The sequence below is a fragment of the Phyllobates terribilis genome, unplaced genomic scaffold, assembly GCF_046119375.1.
Source record: "Phyllobates terribilis strain yellow unplaced genomic scaffold, ASM4611937v1 Scaffold_6__1_contigs__length_29720123, whole genome shotgun sequence".
In the NCBI taxonomy this organism is placed as follows: Eukaryota; Metazoa; Chordata; class Amphibia; order Anura; family Dendrobatidae; genus Phyllobates; species Phyllobates terribilis.
Genome location: NW_027362766.1, coordinates 11,149,720 through 11,169,512, shown reverse-complemented (window position 1 = coordinate 11,169,512; position 19,793 = coordinate 11,149,720). Strand labels below are relative to the sequence as shown.

At 49.3% G+C, this 19,793-nt stretch overlaps 1 protein-coding gene across 1 annotated transcript; it reads left to right on the top strand.

Moving 5' to 3' along the window:
• The first annotated feature begins 4,659 nt into the window (after positions 1-4,659).
• On the top strand, positions 4,660-9,613 carry ILF2 (interleukin enhancer binding factor 2). Its single transcript, XM_073637187.1, has 15 exons — positions 4,660-4,813; positions 6,161-6,217; positions 6,287-6,329; positions 6,440-6,544; positions 6,753-6,830; positions 7,240-7,342; positions 7,412-7,477; positions 7,549-7,665; positions 7,748-7,826; positions 8,555-8,642; positions 8,714-8,775; positions 8,848-8,962; positions 9,038-9,128; positions 9,204-9,368; positions 9,462-9,613. Exons 1-14 carry the CDS (start codon positions 4,809-4,811, stop codon positions 9,359-9,361), a joined length of 1,167 nt encoding a protein of 388 aa, XP_073493288.1. The 5' UTR covers positions 4,660-4,808; the 3' UTR covers positions 9,362-9,368; positions 9,462-9,613.
• The last annotated feature ends 10,180 nt before the right edge of the window (positions 9,614-19,793 follow it).

The window sequence follows — 19,793 nt, the reverse complement described above, 5'->3', positions numbered from 1 at the left end:
TCAGCATAGAGTATCACAGGATAGGATTAGATACACAGCTCAGCAGACAGTATTACACAGGAGAGGATTAGATACGGCTCAGCAGATAGTATCACAGGATAGGATTAGATACAAGGCTCAGCAGACAGTATCACACAGGATAGGATTAGATACACAGCTCAGCAGAGAGTATCACACAGGAGAGGATTAGATACAAGGCTCAGCAGACAGTATCACACAGGAGAGGATTAGATACAAGGCTCAGCAGACAGTATCACACAGGAGAGGAGTAGATACACGGCTCAGCAGACAGTATCACACAGGAGAGGATTAGATACACGGCTCAGCAGAGAGTATCACACAAGAGAGGATTAGATACACAGCTCAGCAGACAGTATCACACAGGAGAGGATTAGATACACAGCTCAGCAGTCAGTATCACACAGGAGAGGATTAGATACATGGCTTAGCAGACAGTATCACACAGGAGAGGATTAGATACACGGCTCAGCAGAGAGTATCACACAGGATAGGATTAGATACACAACTCAGCAGAGAGTATCACACAGGAGAGGATTAGATACACGGCTCAGCAGACAGTATTACACAGGAGAGGATTAGATACACTGCTCAGCAGACAGTATCACATAGGATAGGATTAGATACACGGCTCAGCAGACAGTATCACACAGGAGAGGATTGGATACACAGCTCAGCAGACAGTATCACACGGGAGAGGATTAGATACACAGCTCAGCAGACAGTATCACACAGGATAGGATTAGATACACGGCTCAGCAGACAGTATCACCCAGGATAGGATTAGATACACGGCTTAGTAGAGAGTTTCACAGAGGAGAGGATTAGATACACAACTCAGCAGAGAGTATCACACAGGATAGGATTAGATACACAACTCAGCAGAGAGTATCACACAGGATAGGATTAGATACACAACTCAGCAGAGAGTATGACACAGGAGAGGATTAGATGCACGGCTCAGCAGACAGTATCACACAGGAGAGGATTAGATACACAGCTCAGCAGACAGTATCACACGGGAGAGGATTAGATACACAGCTCAGCAAACAGTATCACACAGGATAGGATTAGATACACGGCTCAGCAGAGAGTATCACACAGGAGAGGATTAGATACACGGCTCAGCAGACAGTATCACACAGGATAGGATTAGATACACGGCTCAGCAGAGCGTATCACACAGGAGAGGATTAGATACACGGCTCAGCAGAGAGTATTACACAGGAGAGGATTAGATACGGCTCAGCAGAGAGTATCACCCAGGAGAGGATTAGAGACGGCTCAGCAGATAGTATCACACAGGAGTTGATTAGATACGGCTCAGCAGAGAGTATCACACAGGAGAGGATTAGATACACAGCTCAGCAGAGAGTATCACACAGGATAGGATTAGATACACAACTCAGCAGAGAGTATCACACAGGAGAGGATTAGATACACGGCTCAGCAGACAGTATCACACAGGAGAGGATTAGATACACAGCTCAGCAGACAGTATCACACGGGAGAGGATTAGATACACAGCTCAGCAAACAGTATCACACAGGATAGGATTAGATACACGGCTCAGCAGAGAGTATCACACAGGAGAGGATTAGATACGGCTCAGAAGAGAGTATCTCACAGGAGAGGATTAGATACACGGCTGAGCAGAGCGTATCACACAGGAGAGGATTAGATACACGGCTCAGCAGATAGTATCACACAGGAGTTGATTAGATACGGCTCAGCAGAGAGTATCACACAGGAGAGGATTAGATACACAGCTCAGCAGACAGTATCACACAGGAGAGGATTAGATACACAGCTCAGCAGACCGTATCACACAGGAGAGGATTAGATACACGGCTCAGCAGAGAGTATCACACAGGAGAGGATTAGATACGGCTCAGAAGAGAGTATCTCACAGGAGAGGATTAGATACACGGCTGAGCAGAGCGTATCACACAGGATAGGATTAGATACACGGCTCAGCAGAGAGTATTACACAGGAGAGGATTAGATACACAGGTCAGCAGACAGTATCACACAGGATAGGATTAGATACACAGCTCAGCAGACAGTATCACACAGGAGAGGATTAGATACACAGCTCAGCAGACCGTATCACACAGGAGAGGATTAGATACACGGCTCAGCAGACAGTATCACACAAGAGAGGATTAGATACACGGTTCAGCAGACAGTATCACACAGGATAGGATTAGATACATGGCTCAGCAGACAGTATCACACAGGAGAGGATTAGATACACGGCTCAGCAGACAGTATCACACAGGATAGGATTAGATACACAGTCCAGCAGACAGTATCACACAGGATAGGATTAGATACACGGCTCAGCAGAGAGTATCACACAGGATAGGATTAGATACACGGCTCAGCAGAGAGTATCACACAGGATAGGATTAGATACACGGCTCAGCAGAGAGTATCATACAGGAGAGGATTAGATACACGGATCAGCAGACAGTATCACACAGGATAGGATTAGATACACGGCTCAGCAGAGAGTATCACACAGGATAGGATTAGATACACGGATCAGCAGACAGTATCACACAGGAGAGGATTAGATACACTGTTTAGCAGACAGTATCACACAGGAGAGGATTAGATACACAGCTCAGCAGACAGTATCACACAGGAGAGGATTAAATACACGGCTCAGCAGACAGTATCACACAGGAGAGGATTAGATACAAGGCTCAGCAGACAGTATCACACAGGATAGGATTAGATACACGGCTCAGCAGAGAGTATCACACAGGATAGGATTAGATACACGGCTCAGCAGACAGTATCACACAGGAGAGGATTAGATACACGGCTCAGCAGACAGTATCACACAGGAGAGGATTAGATACGGCTCAGAAGAGAGTATCTCACAGGAGAGGATTAGATACACGGCTGAGCAGAGCGTATCACACAGGACAGGATTAGATACACGGCTCAGCAGATAGTATCACACAGGAGTTGATTAGATACGGCTCAGCAGAGAGTATCACACAGGAGAGGATTAGATACACAGCTCAGCAGACAGTATCACACAGGAGAGGATTAGATACACAGCTCAGCAGACCGTATCACACAGGAGAGGATTAGATACACGGCTCAGCAGAGAGTATCACACAGGAGAGGATTAGATACGGCTCAGAAGAGAGTATCTCACAGGAGAGGATTAGATACACGGCTGAGCAGAGCGTATCACACAGGATAGGATTAGATACACGGCTCAGCAGAGAGTATTACACAGGAGAGGATTAGATACACAGGTCAGCGGACAGTATCACACAGGATAGGATTAGATACACAGCTCAGCAGACAGTATCACACAGGAGAGGATTAGATACACAGCTCAGCAGACCGTATCACACAGGAGAGGATTAGATACACGGCTCAGCAGACAGTATCACACAGGAGAGGATTAGATACACGGTTCAGCAGACAGTATCACACAGGATAGGATTAGATACATGGTTCAGCAGACAGTATCACACAGGAGAGGATTAGATACACGGCTCAGCAGACAGTATCACACAGGATAGGATTAGATACACAGTCCAGCAGACAGTATCACACAGGATAGGATTAGATACACGGCTCAGCAGAGAGTATCACACAGGATAGGATTAGATACACGGCTCAGCAGAGAGTATCACACAGGATAGGATTAGATACACGGCTCAGCAGAGAGTATCATACAGGAGAGGATTAGATACACGGATCAGCAGACAGTATCACACAGGATAGGATTAGATAGACGGCTCAGCAGAGAGTATCACACAGGATAGGATTAGATACACGGATCAGCAGACAGTATCACACAGGAGAGGATTAGATACACAGCTCAGCAGACAGTATCACACAGGAGAGGATTAGATACACTGCTTAGCAGACAGTATCACACAGGAGAGGATTAGATACACAGCTCAGCAGAGAGTATCACACAGGAGAGGATTAGATACACGGCTCAGCAGACAGTATCACACAGGAGAGGATTAAATACACGGCTCAGCAGACAGTATCACACAGGAGAGGATTAGATACAAGGCTCAGCAGACAGTATCACACAGGATAGGATTAGATACACGGCTCAGCAGAGAGTATCACACAGGATAGGATTAGATACACGGCTCAGCAGACAGTATCACACAGGATAGGATTAGATACACGGCTCAGCAGACAGTATCACACAGGAGAGGATTAAATACACGGCTCAGCAGACAGTATCACACAGGAGAGGATTAGATACAAGGCTCAGCAGACAGTATCACACAGGATAGGATTAGATACACGGCTCAGCAGAGAGTATCACACAGGATAGGATTAGATACACGGCTCAGCAGACAGTATCACACAGGAGAGGATTAGATACACGGCTCAGCAGACAGTATCACACAGGAGAGGATTAGATACTCTGTGTGATTTCCTTTCTGTGCATTTTCCAAGATAGAATGACAGATTTTACATTGTTTGTACATTCAGAGTTTCAATAAAGTTTTATTCTCTTTCTCATCCCCGGCCGCCATGCTGATCAGTGACGTCAGGGGGCGGGGAGAGCTGGGATGTTCTCATTGGTTCCTCTCGTCCATCTTCTCTCTTTACTCATTATATGTTGGAGTTGAAGGCTCAGGTGGGCGGAGTTTGAACAACGTATTGGTTGATTGGTCGCTTTGCCGGCGTTTTATACCCAATGACAAAGGCTGTTACTCTCTTCGTGTCGCAGCCTCGAGGGTTGAGCTCGTCTTCATTGTCCGGAGCGCGAAGAAGGAAAACCGGAAACTATGAGGTGAGGCCAGCGGCGGCGGAGGAGGGAGGCTGCGGGGAGCCGGGCCGTGTGCGGCGGGGGGAGGCTGCGGGGAGCTGGGCCGTGTGCGGCGGAGGAGGGAGGCTGCGGGGAGCTGGGCCGTGTGCGGCGGGGGGAGGCTGCGGGGAGCTGGGCCGTGTGCGGCGGAGGAGGGAGGCTGCGGGGAGCCGGGCCGTGTGCGGCGGAGGAGGGAGGCTGCGGGAAGCTGGGCCGTGTGCGGCGGGGGGAGGCTGCGGGGAGCTGGGCCGTGTGCGGAGGAGGGAGGCTGCGGGGAGCCGGGCCGTGTGCGGCGGGGGGAGGCTGCGGGGAGCTGGGCCGTGTGCGGAGGAGGGAGGCTGCGGGGAGCTGGGCCGTGTGCGGAGGAGGGAGGCTGCGGGGAGCCGGGCCGTGTGCGGCGGGGGGAGGCTGCGGGGAGCTGGGCCGTGTGCGGCGGAGGAGGGAGGCTGCGGGGACCGGGCCGTGTGCGGCGGGGGGAGGCTGCGGGGAGCTGGGCCGTGTGCGGCGGAGGAGGGAGGCTGCGGGGACCGGGCCGTGTGCGGCGGAGGAGGGAGGCTGCGGGGAGCCGGGCCGTGTGCGGCGGAGGAGGGAGGCTGCGGGGAGCTGGGCCGTGTGCGGCGGGGGGAGGCTGCGGGGAGCTGGGCCGTGTGCGGCGGAGGAGGGAGGCTGCGGGGAGCCGGGCCGTGTGCGGCGGAGGAGGGAGGCTGCGGGGTGCCGGGCCGTGTGCGGCGGAGGAGGGAGGCTGCGGGGTGCCGGGCCGTGTGCGGCGGAGGAGGGAGGCTGCGGGGAGCCGGGCCGTGTGCGGCGGAGGAGGGAGGCTGCGGGGAGCCGGGCCGTGTGCGGCGGAGGAGGGAGGCTGCGGGGAGCCGGGCCGTGTGCGGCGGCGGAGGGAGGCTGCGGGGAGCCGGGCCGTGTGCGGCGGAGGGAGGCTGCGGGGAGCCGGGCCGTGTGCGGCGGAGGAGGGAGGCTGCGGGGAGCCGGGCCGTGTGCGGCGGAGGAGGGAGGCTGCGGGGAGCCGGGCCGTGTGCGGCGGAGGAGGGAGGCTGCGGGGAGCCGGGCCGTGTGCGGCGGAGGAGGGAGGCTGCGGGGAGCCGGGCCGTGTGCGGCGGAGGAGGGAGGCTGCGGGGAGCCGTGCCGTGTGCGGCGGGGGGAGGCTGCGGGGAGCCGGGCCGTGTGCGGCGGGGGGAGGCTGCGGGGAGCCGGGCCGTGTGCGGAGGAGGGAGGCTGCGGGGAGCTGGGCCGTGTGCGGCGGGGATTGAGGCTGGTGGTGGGGGGAGGCTGCGGGGAGCGGTGGAGGGCCTATGCTCCGGTCTCATCCTCGGTCTCTTTCAGGGGTGAGCGAGGTCGTGGTCGTGGACGGTTTGGCTCCAGGGTGGGTCCTGGCACCGGGTATGTATTGCTCCTGTTGCTGTGGTGATGTCGGTGCTGGAGCCGTTGACTAACGCTTTTCTCTTCTAGTTTCAGGCCATTTGTTCCCCACATTCCCTTTGACTTCCATGTGGTGAGTGGTCGGGGGGCTTCCTCTGTGGGTCGGGGGGCTCCCTCGCTGATCCCTCTGTTCTGTTTCCCCCTCCCTCACTGACCCCTCTGTTCTGTGTCCCCTCTCCGCAGTGTGAGATGGCGTTCCCCCGAGTGAAGCCGGCCCCTGACGAGACGCCCTTCAGTGAGGCGCTGCTAAAACGCAACCAAGACCTCGCCCCGACGCCCAGCGAGCAGGTACGTGTGGCCCGGAGGGGTCTTGACGGACCTGCTGAGCGTGGCTCTGGATGGAGGAGGGGGCACAGAGCGCCGGCCGGATAGATGAGAACTTGGTGCTGTTATTGTCCAGACCTGGAGAATGTTACTTTACCCCACAAAATAAAGTTATGGGGGGGGGCGAGACTGCAGAATGGCCAGGTTAAGTGGTAACCTCATTGTCTTCCAGGCTTCCATCCTCTCCCTTGTGACCAAGATCAACAATGTCATCGACAACCTGATTGTGGCCCCCGGGACCTTTGAAGTGGTAAGATCTGTGGCAGTCTCACTGCTTGGATTTATAGGGCTATGTTCACACACCGTGGAATTCTTCAGCACTTCTTGATAAGTTTTTATGCAAGTTTTCAGCTGCGTTTTACGCTACCAGCAAAGTCTGAGATTCCAGAAGTCTCATGCACATCATGTTGGCTTTTTTTTTTTCACTCATTGGAAGTATTGGCTGGTGAAGAACTCAAACGCACAAAAAACGCAGGTGTCAGGTTTTTCAATGTTTTTTTCTAGCAGATTTTGTGCCAAAACCAGAACAAGAGATTTTTTTTTTGTCCTTTATGTACATGCATAAGAACAACCTCCTGGCAAGAGATCAGTTTTTGCTGCAGAAAAAAACTCTGAAATAACCATAATGTGTGACCATAACTCTGTTCATTACCACACAGCAAATTGAGGAGGTTCGGCAGGCTGGCTCCTACAAGAAGGGCACAATGACCGCCGGGCACAACGTGGCGGACCTCGTGGTCATCCTGAAGATCCTCCCCACATGTGAGTGAGTGATCCTGCAGCCGCGCTCCACCATCCCGTCACTCCCCTGACCGCTGTGCTCTCTTACAGTGGAAGCAGTGTCCGCTCTGGGATCTAAAGTCGTGGAGACCCTCCGCACCCAGGACCCATCTGAAGGTGAGTGCCCCCGGCCCTCTGCTGACTGTCAGTGCATGGACCTCTCACTTATCTCTCCTCTCCTCCTGCAGTTCTCACCATGCTCACCAACGAAACCGGCTTTGAGATCAGCTCCGCAGACGCCACCGTGAAAATCCTGATCACAACCGTGCCACCCAACCTGCGTAAGCTGGACCCTGAACTGCACCGTAAGTGACACTGCCACCTGCAGATACTGCCCGCCACCGGTGTACGGGCTGTCGTGTGACTAACATATCGTTCCTCTCACAGTGGACATCAAGGTCCTACAGAGTGCACTGGCTGCAATCAGACATGCCCGCTGGTTTGAGGAGAACGCATCTCACTCCACGTAAGACTTCGGTCACTGGCCACGTTCTGGGCCTCATATGTTCCGGGCTCTGGCCCTCTTAATGCCCCATGTTCAGGCCCCGGTGGTTGCTGCCTGGCTTGTGACCTCAGTGTGCTCTGGCCTCGGGTTGCTGCCTGGCTTGTGACCTCGGTGTGCTCTGGCCTCAGGGGTTGCTGCCTGGCTTGTGACCTCGGTGTGCTCTGGCCTCAGGGGTTGCTGCCTGGCTTGTGACCTCGGTGTGCTCTGGCCTCAGGGGTTGCTGCCTGGCTTGTGACCTCGGTGTGCTCTGGCCTCAGGGGTTGCTGCCTGGCTTGTGACCTCTGTGTGCTCTGGCCTCAGGGGTTGCCGCCTGGCTTGTGACCTCGGTGTGCTCTGGCCTCAGGGGTTGCCGCCTGGCTTGTGACCTCTGTGTGCTCTGGCCTCAGGGGTTGCCGCCTGGCTTGTGACCTCTGTGTGCTCTGGCCTCAGGGGTTGCCGCCTGGCTTGTGACCTCTGTGTGCTCTGGCCTCAGGGGTTGCCGCCTGGCTTGTGACCTCTGTGTGCTCTGGCCTCAGGGGTTGCCGCCTGGCTTGTGACCTCTGTGTGCTCTGGCCTCAGGGGTTGCCGCCTGGCTTGTGACCTCGGTGTGCTCTGGCCTCAGGGGTTGCCGCCTGGCTTGTGACCTCGGTGTGCTCTGGCCACCTTTTATGCCCTGGGGGTCGCTGCATCACTTTTGTCTCTCCCTCCAGAGTGAAGGTCCTAATCCGTTTGTTGAAGGACCTGAGGAGCCGCTTTCCTGGGTTCGAGCCTCTGACCCCATGGATTCTGGATCTGCTGGTAAGTCGTCTCCCCGGCGGTGCGGCCGCCTGTGTCCTTGGCCCGGGCACTGACCCTCTTTTTATTTCCAGGCTCATTACTCTGTCATGAACAACCCGTCCCGGCAGCCGCTGGCACTGAACGTAGCCTACAGGTAAGAGTGGGCACTACCACGTGGGCTGGTGTGACTGCGGACGGTTGTATGACTGTCTGCTTTCCCTGACAGGCGCTGCGTCCAGATCCTGGCCGCCGGCCTCTTCCTCCCGGGGTCTGTGGGGATTACGGATCCATGTGAGAGTGGTAACTTCAGGGTGCATACGGTGATGACCCTGGAGCAGCAGGTAGGAGTCCCACTAGGCACAGCAGCAGGCAACAGGTGGGTGCTGGGATCTGATCCTCTCTTCTGCCCCCTGTAGGACATGGTATGTTACACTGCACAGACCCTGATCCGCATCTTGTCCCACGGAGGATACCGCAAGATCCTCGGCCTAGAGGGCGATGCCAGCGGTAAGTCACCCGATCTGGGGGAAGGAGACCTTTGTCCCAGGGAGGGTCCACTCTAATCATCCTGTGTCTCTGCAGCACTTGCCTCTGAAATGTCCACCTGGGATGGAGTCATTGTGACCCCATCAGAGAAGGCATATGAGAGACCCCCAGAGAGGAAGGAGGGAGAGGACGATGAGAGTCCGGATATTCCCGAGGGGGCAGAGGAAGAGGAGAACATGGAGACCCAGGAGTAACCTGGAGGTGCGAACATCTGCGGGGCAGGGTGATTATTGGTGGGGGGGGGGGGGGGGGGGTCTCGCTTCCTTGGGGTCACTAATGTCTTTCTCTCTCCAGATGACGATGACCTGTTTCTTGGCGCAGACATGGAATCACCCCGGTCTCCACCGGACCAGCCCCCCGTTCCGCCATCTTTGTTTCCGCTCGTGTTGTGGTTATTTTATACTTTAGACTTTGTTATTCACAATAAATTTTTATTTGGTTCGTTATCCCAGCTCCTTGTGTCCATTTTCCATGGGGGGGTCTGATCTGTAGGGTGGGGGTTCTGGTCAGCCGCAGCGTGGCCTTACTATAAGGCTATGTGCCCACGATGCGGATTTAATGTGTTTCCGCCGTGGAAACGCATTAAAATGACTTGTTAAGAGGTCTGCCATGTTCCCCAATGATCCGCATCTGCTGTGCACAGGCTGCGGAAATCTCTGCTGTGGATTATCATTTTGGAAAAATCCGCAGCACAACCATTTATTGTGCAATTTCGCGGCAAGATTGCCGCCATTGAACCGGATGTATACATGCTGATGTTATGCGGTTCAATGTGTGGATGGTACCCGGGTCTGGAGAAGAGGAGACTCCCCTACAACCCGGGTACCACGGTACCTGCAAGCTATAGAATTATAAAGTAAAAAATATATTCACTCGCCTCTCTAGCGGCTCCTGGTCTCCTCCCGGCGGCGTCCTCTCTCCTCAGCGGCACGCGGTGTACTGCCAGGACCTGCGGTGACATCATCTAGTCAGCTGATGGTCACGTGACCGCTGACGTCAGGTAATGGTCGCATGACCATCAGCTGACTAAATGATGTCACCGCAGGTCCTGGCAGTACCGAGGAGAGAGGACGCCACTGGGGGCCGCCGGAGAGGTCGGCGAGAAAACCGGTCAGCGATTTATGCCAGTAATTCCCGCTGTGTCCAGCAGGTGTCAGTTGCATCCCAGCTGTTCTGGGCTCATTCTCTTCTCTTGGTAGACATGTTTACCAAAATTCTGTCCGTTCCTCACTGGGTTTGTCCAGATTATTATGAAAGATGGAAAAGTTCCTAAAATAATTCTTCTACATGTGAAATACCTGCAGCAGGGGTGTGTAGACTTATCATGGCCATATACATTTTGTATACCATATACATGGCTATATCATGTATATAGATCATACATGTCAAATTTACTGGAGTAACTGGGGACACTCCATATAAATTTATATATATATATATAAATTTTTTTTTTAATCCCTCTCCCGGACCTGTTGCTGGATACGCACCTCTATTTCTTACCCTCATGTTATCTCTTCTGTGATACCTTGTCATAGTCCCTCTATAACACTCGTATTATCGCTCATACTCTATAATACTCATATCACTTCTTTGATACTCTCTCATATACTCTTTATAATACTCATCACTTCTGTGATCTCTATAATACTCGTATTCTCTTATGATTCTTCCCTTTCTGCCTCCTCTTCAGATAGCGACTCGGGTCGTCACTGTTTCCCCCTTGAATGAAGTTGACACCCTGGTTAACGATTGGGTATCGTGGACTATAAGGCAGAGAAGTCTGTTGATGATGGGATGTTTGGGGGGTCTAGACTAGAACAAAAAAGTTTTTTCCCTTTGAATAGTAAAATTCAAGGGTTAATCCAGAAAGAGTGGAAGAAGCCAGAAAGAAAAGTCTCTCTTCCACCTTCATTGAAGAAGTATCCCTTTAAGGAAGCGTCTTGGTCCAAAGCCCATAAACTTGATGTGGCCATAACCAAAGCCTCCAGGAAATCCTCTACCCTTCGACGACATGGGGGCATGGAAGAAGAGCAGATGCCTCTCTGAAAGGCACATGGGAGACTGCAGCGGGGGCCTTGAAGCCGGCAGTGGCAGCTACCTGCACTTCCAGGACTTTAATGATCTGGTTAGATCAGTTGGTCACAAAGGAGGGAGTAGCAAGAAGTCAAATCGTGTCCTCAATTCCTCTTGTTCAGGGTGCTGCAGCCTTTCTGATGCATCAGCGGACTCGAAGACTGGAAGCAAGATCAGCCGTCTTCTGAAATGCTGCATGTCGAGCCTTGTGGTTAAAGCGTTGGCCGGGGGACGTTCAGGCCAGGTCCAGGTTCAGGTTGTGTTCCATCCCTTACGAGGGAGAATATCTGTCCGGTGCTACAATGGATGAGATACTTGAGAAGGCAGGAGATTTAAAAAAGGATTTCCATCAGTACCCATGCCTAGCTACTTTTCGAAAAAAGTTTCTCCGCAGAAGGACCAGGACAAATACGAGGAGCGCAAACCAAGAGATGGAGGACTATTGTTTGGATTCTCCTCCCAGGGAGCTCGAAAGTCAGTGCAATGATGTTGGGATGAAGCTCGGAAGTCAGTGCAATGATGTTGGGATGAAGCTCGGAAGTCAGTGCAATGATGTTGGGATGAAGCTCGGAAGTCAGTGCAATGATGTTGGGATGAAGCTCGGAAGTCAGTGCAATGATGTTTAGCCCAGGTGGGGAGGAGGCTCTCCTCCCTTTTCCCAGCCTGGGAGGGCATCACTGCAAGCAGATGGATCCTCGGACTGGTGAAGTCGGCGCTGAAGTTGGAATTTTCTTCTCTACCCCGGAGTAGATTCATGGTTACTCCCTCTCGCTCCTCTCCAGCTCTATCACTACAGCAAGAGGTTCATGACTTAATTGCAAAGTCAGTCCTGATGGAGGTTTCAAAAACAGAGAGGTCATGGGGTCTTACTCCCCCCCCCCCCCCCCCCCCCCAATCCCCTCTTCCTGGTGAAGATGGCTCCTTCAGGAAAATAGTCAATCTGAAGGCCTTAAGTAAATACCTAAAGGTGGATACCTTTAAAATGGAATCACTGAAAACGACAATAAAATTTCTCTTTTCTGGTTGTTATATGGCGGTCTTAGATCAAAAAGATGCGTACTACCATGTACCCATTCAGGTGGATTACTAGAAGTACTTAAGGGTATGAGTGAGTATGGGGGGTGTAATCAAACACCTCCCCTTTGGGATAGCTGTAGCTCCTAGGGTTTTCACTAAAGTGGCGGCCAAGGCTATGGCTCATGTTAGGAAAAAGGACATTCTCATCATCCCCTATCTGGACGATTTCCTTGAAGTAGGGAATTCCTTCCATTATTGTGAGCATCACTTGAAGGAAGTAATGTCTATCTTACAAAGCTTTGGGTTGGTTGTTCAATTTTCAAAAATCTAAGCTGGTTCCTTCAAAGGTCCAGCAATTCCTGGGAGTCGCGTTAGATTCAAGAAAGCAAGAATCTTACCTGCCGGCCCAAAAGATTTAGAACGATTCAGCATCAAGTAAAGAGAACCATTGATGTCCCCTCTATGTCACTTAGGAGTGCCATGTCCCTGTTGGGTACCTTGACTGACTTCTACTCTAGAGCATTACAGTGGGATGTGTTATATAATGAATTATTTCTAAGGGGGCAACTGGAAGGTAAATTAACGTTATCCCCCCCCCGCTCGACGCAGTCCCTGGGATGGTGGCTAGATGACAGGAACCTGTCCAGGGGGGTGAGCCCCTCCCGGGTGTTGGTCATTAAGCCAAGCCCTTCGGGTTGGGGAGCCCATCTAGGAGAAGAACTAGTTCAATGGGTTTGGTCAGAAGAAGAGAAAAGATTCTCCTCTAATTCCAAAGAGTTATTGGCGATTGATAAAGCAGTAAACAAACTCCAGAGTTATTGGCGATTGATAAAGCAGTAAACAAACTCCAGTTATTAGTGATTGATAAAGCAGTAAACAAACTCCAGAGTTATTGGCGATTGATAAAGCAGTAAACAAACTCCAGAGTTATTGGCGATTGATAAAGCAGGAAAACAAATTCCAGAGTTATTGGCGATTGATAAAGCAGTAAGCAAACTCCTTGTATCCTTACAGGGCCGGGACATCAGGTTGTTCTCTGACAACCGTGTAGCCGTAGCTTATATAAACAACGAAGGGGGTACACGATCAAAATCCCTAATGAAAGTGGCAGACAAGCTGTTGCAGAAGGCAGAAAAACATCTACTCCCCCCTTACTGCCTTACATATAAAAGGAAGCGAAAACACCAAGGCAGATTTCCTGAGCCACAGTACTTTAAAGGAGGGAGAATGGGTCCTGAATCAACAACTCTTTTCTCGGATGACCCGGATGTGGGGGTCTTCCAGTGGTAGACCTTTTTGCCACCAAACAAAGTCGAAAAGTAAAAGAATTCTGCTCTCTGAATCCTAGGAAAGATCCCCTGGTTGTGGACTCTGTCCTGATTCCATGGACTTTCTGTCCCCCGTTATCCTGCTCATAGCACCCTTCTGGCCCAAGAGGTCCTGGTTTGCCTGTCCGAGGGAAATGTCGGTGTCAGACCCGTGGATTCTGACAAATCCCTGACCTCCTCTCTCAGGGGCCAATTGTCCACCCTCCAGCTCCGGGACTACATCTGAAGGTGTGGAATTTGAGAGGCCATTATTAAAGAGGAAAGGGTTTTCTTCCAACCTAATAGAAACCCTTTTATGTAGTAGGAAGCCGGTTACCACTCGTAACCTGGCAAAAAAAAATATCTTTCTCAGGTGCCAAAGTAGAGGAAGGGGCACCTATAAGAACATTTTTAGAGTTCCTCCAAAAAGGCCTGGAATTAGGGTTGGCTACTAGAACACTGAAGGTCCGGGTCTCAGCATTAGGCGCCTTGTTTTCCTGTGATCTGGCAGGAAACTACTGGATCTCACAATTTATTAAGGCATCTAGGTCCAAGTCTAAACTTGCACCCTGGGACTTGAATTTGGTCCTAAATGCACTGAGCAACCCTCCTTTTGAACCTTTAGATTCGGCATCCCTAAAAATTGTCTCCCTTAAAACATCACTTCTTGTCGCATTAACTTCAGGCAGAAGGGTAGGCGATATCCAGGCACTATCCACGGCCCACCCTTCACTCAAATTTTGGAGGATAAGACAATCTTCAAACCAGACCTGGCCTATAACCCTAAGTGTCAACTCGTTTTCACAGAACCCAAGAGATAGTTTTACCCTCTTTCTGTACAACCCCTAAAAACCAGAAAAAAGAAAAATTACACACATTAGATGTTAGGAGATGCCTTCTCAAATATCTTGCAATTACAGAAAGTTGCAGAAAAGCTAGATCCCTTTTCTTATCTTACCAGGGAGTTAGGAAGTGTTATAGCGCATCTAAATTCACTATTGCCAGATGGATAAGAGATGCCATCGCTCTTGCCTATTCGTCAACTGGTGAGGAAGTACCCGAAAGTCTGAAAGCCTATTCTACTCGAGCAGTGGCGACCTCCTGGGCAGAGAAGACGGAGATATGTAAGGCTACTACCTGGTCCTCTCGCTCTACCTTTTACAAGCACTATAGGTTAGATATGGGTGTCTCTACCGATCTCACCTTTGGGAGAAGGGTGCTCCAGGCTGTGGTCCCTCCCTAGAAATTTCCTCTCTGTAATTCTCTCGTGGTGCTGTCATGGGTGATCGAATAAAGTCTTAGTTACTGTACTTACCAGTAATGGGATTTTTCGGAACCCATGACAGCACCCTTATATTCCCTCCCTTCACGTTTGTGGGAGCACTCCTTTAGATATATTATATCTCAAGCTTATAAGGTGAATTGGATTGTTGTTGTACTAACCTTGGAGGTCTTCTCATGCTCTGTAAACCAAACTGAGGCGAGAGAGAGGTGCCACTCTTTTAAGCCTGTAGGTTTCCTGTCCTTGGCGGGCGGACCCTCTCTCGTGGTGCTGTCATGGGTTCCGAAAACCCCCGTTACTGGTAAGTAACTAAGACTTTCTCTAATACTCTCTATAATACTCATTATTTCTTCTGCAATACTCTCTCTCATACGCTCTATAATACTTGTATTATCTCCTCTGTGATACTATCTATAGTACTTGTATTACTTCCTGTGATACTCTCTATAGTACTTGTATTATCTCCTCTGCGATACTCTCTATAGTACTTGTATTATCTCCTCTCTGATGCTCTCTATAGTACTTGTATTATCTCCTCTGTGATACTCTCTATAGTACTTGTATTATCTCCTCTGTGATACTCTCTATAATACTTGTATTATCTCCTCTGCGATACTCTCTATAATACTTGTATTATCTCCTCTGTGATACTCTCTATAATACTTGTATTATCTCCTCTGCGATACTCTCTATAATACTTGTATTATCTCCTCTGTGATACTCTCTATAGTACTTGTATTATCTCCTCTGTGATACTCTCTATAGTACTTGTATTATCTCCTCTATGATACTCTCTATAATACTTGTATTATGTCTTCTGTGATACTCTCTATAATACTTGTATTACCTCCTCTGTGATTCTCTCTATAATACTTGTATTATCTCTTCTGCGATACTCTCTATAGTACTTGTATTATCTCCTCTGTGAGACTCTCTATAGTACTTGTATTATCTCCTCTGTGATACTCTCTATAGTACTTGTATTATCTCCTCTGTGATACTCTCTATAATACTTGTATTATGTCTTCTGTGATACTCTCTATAATACTTTTATTACCTCCTCTGTGATTCTCTCTATAATACTTGTATTATCTCCTCTGCGATACTCTCTATAATACTTGTATTATCTCCTCTGCGATACTCTCTATAATACTTGTATTATCTCCTCTGTGATACTCTCTATAATACTTGTATTATCTCCTCTGTGATACTCTCTATAATACTTGTATTATCTCCTCTGCGATACTCTCTATAATACTAGTATTATCTCCTCTGCGATACTCTCTATAATACTTGTATTATCTCCTCTGCGATACTCTCTATAGTACTTGTATTATCTCCTCTGTGATACTCTCTATAGTACTGGTATTATCTCCTCTGCAATACTCTCTATAGTACTTGTATTATCTCCTCTGCGATACTCTCTATAGTACTTGTATTATCTCCTCTGTGATACTCTCTATAATACTAGTATTATCTCCTCTGCGATACTCTCTATAATACTTGTATTATCTCCTCTGTGATACTCTCTATAATACTTGTATTATCTCCTCTGTGATACTCTCTATAGTACTTGTATTATCTCCTCTGTGATACTCTCTATAATACTTGTATTATCTCCTCTGTGATACTCTCTATAGTACTTGTATTACCTCCTCTGTGATGCTCTCTATATTTGTATTATCTCCTCTGCGATACTCTCTTTATTTGTATTATCTCCTCTGCGATACTCTCTATAGTACTTTTATTGTCTCCTCTGTGATACTCTCTATAATACTTGTATTATCACCTCTGTGATACTCTCTATAGTACTTGTATTATCTCCTCTGCGATACTCTCTATAGTACTTGTAATATCTCCTCTGTGATACTCTCTATAATACTTGTATTATCTCCTCTGTGATACTCTCTATAGTACTTGTATTATCTCCTCTGTGATACTCTCTATAATACTTGTATTATCTCCTCTGTGATACTCTCTATAGTACTTGTATTATCTCCTCTGTGATACTCTCTATAATACTTGTATTATGTCTTCTGTGATACTCTCTATAATACTTTTATTACCTCCTCTGTGATTCTCTCTATAATACTTGTATTATCTCCTCTGCGATACTCTCTATAGTACTTGTATTATCTCCTCTGTGATACTCTCTATAGTACTGGTATTATCTCCTCTGCGATACTCTCTATAGTACTTGTATTATCTCCTCTGTGATACTCTCTATAGTACTTGTATTATCTCCTCTGTGATACTCTCTATAATACTAGTATTATCTCCTCTGCGATACTCTCTATAATACTTGTATTATCTCCTCTGCGATACTCTCTATAATACTTGTATTATCTCCTCTGTGATACTCTCTATAGTACTTGTATTATCTCCTCTGTGATTCTCTCTATAGTACTTGTATTATCTCCTCTGTGATACTCTCTATAATACTTGTATTATCTCCTCTGTGATACTCTCTATAGTACTTGTATTACCTCCTCTGTGATACTCTCTATAATACTTGTATTATCTCCTCTGTGATACTCTCTATAGTACTTGTATTACCTCCTCTGTGATGCTCTCTATATTTGTATTATCTCCTCTGCGATACTCTCTTTATTTGTATTATCTCCTCTGCGATACTCTCTATAGTACTTTTATTGTCTCCTCTGTGATACTCTCTATAATACTTGTATTATCACCTCTGTGATACTCTCTATAGTACTTGTATTATCTCCTCTGCGATACTCTCTATAGTACTTGTAATATCTCCTCTGTGATACTCTCTATAATACTTGTATTATCTCCTCTGTGATACTCTCTATAGTACTTGTATTATCTCCTCTGTGATACTCTCTATAATACTTGTATTATCTCCTCTGTGATACTCTCTATAGTACTTGTATTATCTCCTCTGTGATACTCTCTATAATACTTGTATTATCTCCTCTGCGATACTCTCTATATTTGTATTATCTCCTCTGTGATACTCTCTATAATACTTGTATTATCTCCTCTGTGATACTCTCTATAGTACTTGTATTATCTCCTCTGTGATACTCTCTATAGTACTTGTAATATCTCCTCTGTGATACTCTCTATAGTACTTGTATTATCTCCTCTGTGATACTCTCTATAGTACTTGTAATATCTCCTCTGTGATACTCTCTATATTTGTAATATCTCCTCTGTGATACTCTCTATATTTGTAATATCTCCTCTGTGATACTCTCTATATTTGTATTATCTCCTCTGCGATACTATCTATATTTGTATTATCTCCTCTGCGATACTCTCTATATTTGTATTATCTCCTCTGCGATACTCTCTATATTTGTATTATCTCCTCTGTGATACTCTCTATAATACTTGTATTATCTCCTCTGTGATACTCTCTATAGTACTTGTAATATCTCCTCTGTGATACTCTCTATAGTACTTGTATTATCTCCTCTGTGATCTTCTCTATCGTACTTGTGTGTCACCCTGGCCTGGATGCCACAAATATAATAAAGCTGTGTCTGAGAGCAAGGGGGAGGTTCTCTAGTCAAGGAACATTAGCATGCAGTACCTCCTGTCTCAGGCCAGTAGGGGGAGCAGGCTGCCCCTATAAAAGCTGGAACTGGGGGCAGGGTTAGAGAGAACTGGACAACCTGTCTCTGGATAGAGAAGTGTCCCAGAGCAGAGAGAGACAGTTGTGTTGCAGCCTAAGAGAGCGTGTGGCAGTAGGAGAGCCACGAGCCAGGGACAAGAGGCGAAGTGCGCCTGTCCTGGCAGACAAAGAGACTACTCTACCAGACTTTGGTGTCTGAGGCTGTGAGGATTCCACATCCTACAGCAGATAACCAGTCCGCAGGGGACTATATATTCCTTGGCCTAAGAAGCCTGGAGGCTCCGCCACAGCAGAAGGGACCAGCACAGCCGTACCAGGCCGGGAGTAGAAAGGGACCCAAATGCAAGCCATACGGGCGAGAGGACACGGTGAGCTCAGAAACGTGGGCTGTTACCCTACAAGGAGGGAAATAGCCAGAAGGAGCACAGAGAGCACGGTAGGCCTACACCCTCACCCTGACCAGGGCCAGCCTCCCACTTGTTCTCAGACATCCAGGCCTCCTCCTAGCCGGGCCTGTTTCTGGGTCATATTACCTGTTCTAATAAAGACCCTGAACTGTTTAAGAGGCCTCCGTTTCCTGGCTATCGCGTTCGGAATCATCTCCTCCATCATCCATTATATATACTGCCCTGGGGCCATACTCCTCCCGTGGGGAGTTGAACTATTCAGTGCTGCACATTTATATCAGCCCCAGCGGTCTGCACTGCAGCGGCGGTTAGCACTGACCGCAATCCACGGGTGGCGTAGTCGGACATCACTTAAAACTTATAAAGGACTGCCACTGGTCTGACCACCCTGAGCCACGGACCGGGTTGCCACTACTACCCCCATCGTCTCCCTATTGCCCGGCTCCGAGTGCCCCACGGCCCAGGGGGCGAGTCAGCTTTGGCGTAGTCGGCAGGATTGTAACCAACCCGCCACAAACGGGTATTGCGTGCCTGAAAAAGACTGTACACGCACCTGAAGAAGAGGTTTCCCGCCATCCGAAGCCGTTTCCCGCCATTTTCAGCCGTCTCCCGCCATCTTCCGTCGGTTCCCGCCATCTTCAGCCGTTTTCCCGCCATCGGACGCCATCTTCAGGACGCCGCGCGGGAAGAAGAGGGGCGTGGACGTCCAAACCGCGCGAAACCCAAAGCTCCGCCCCACGCACCGACGCTGCGCAAGGTCCTGGAAGGGAGAGAGAGCGACGCTGACGTCATCAGGATGCGACGCCAGGTCCTCGTCCATAGCAGCAGCAGCGGAGCCGCGGCCTACAGAAGAGGATCGTCGGAAGGTAGGCCACGCTTAACTAGGGGGGAGGAAGATGATGCCCTTTTCCCTGCCCTACATCCCTGGAGCGGCCT

What these genes read in the sequence shown, in the direction of transcription:
- ILF2 (XM_073637187.1), top strand. An exon ending in CCCCCGGGACCTTTGAAGTG is followed by an intron (nt 6,831 to 7,239) that starts GTAAGATCTGTG and finishes ATTACCACACAG; the next exon opens with CAAATTGAGGAGGTTCGGCA. An exon ending in GCTGGACCCTGAACTGCACC is followed by an intron (nt 7,666 to 7,747) that starts GTAAGTGACACT and finishes TTCCTCTCACAG; the next exon opens with TGGACATCAAGGTCCTACAG.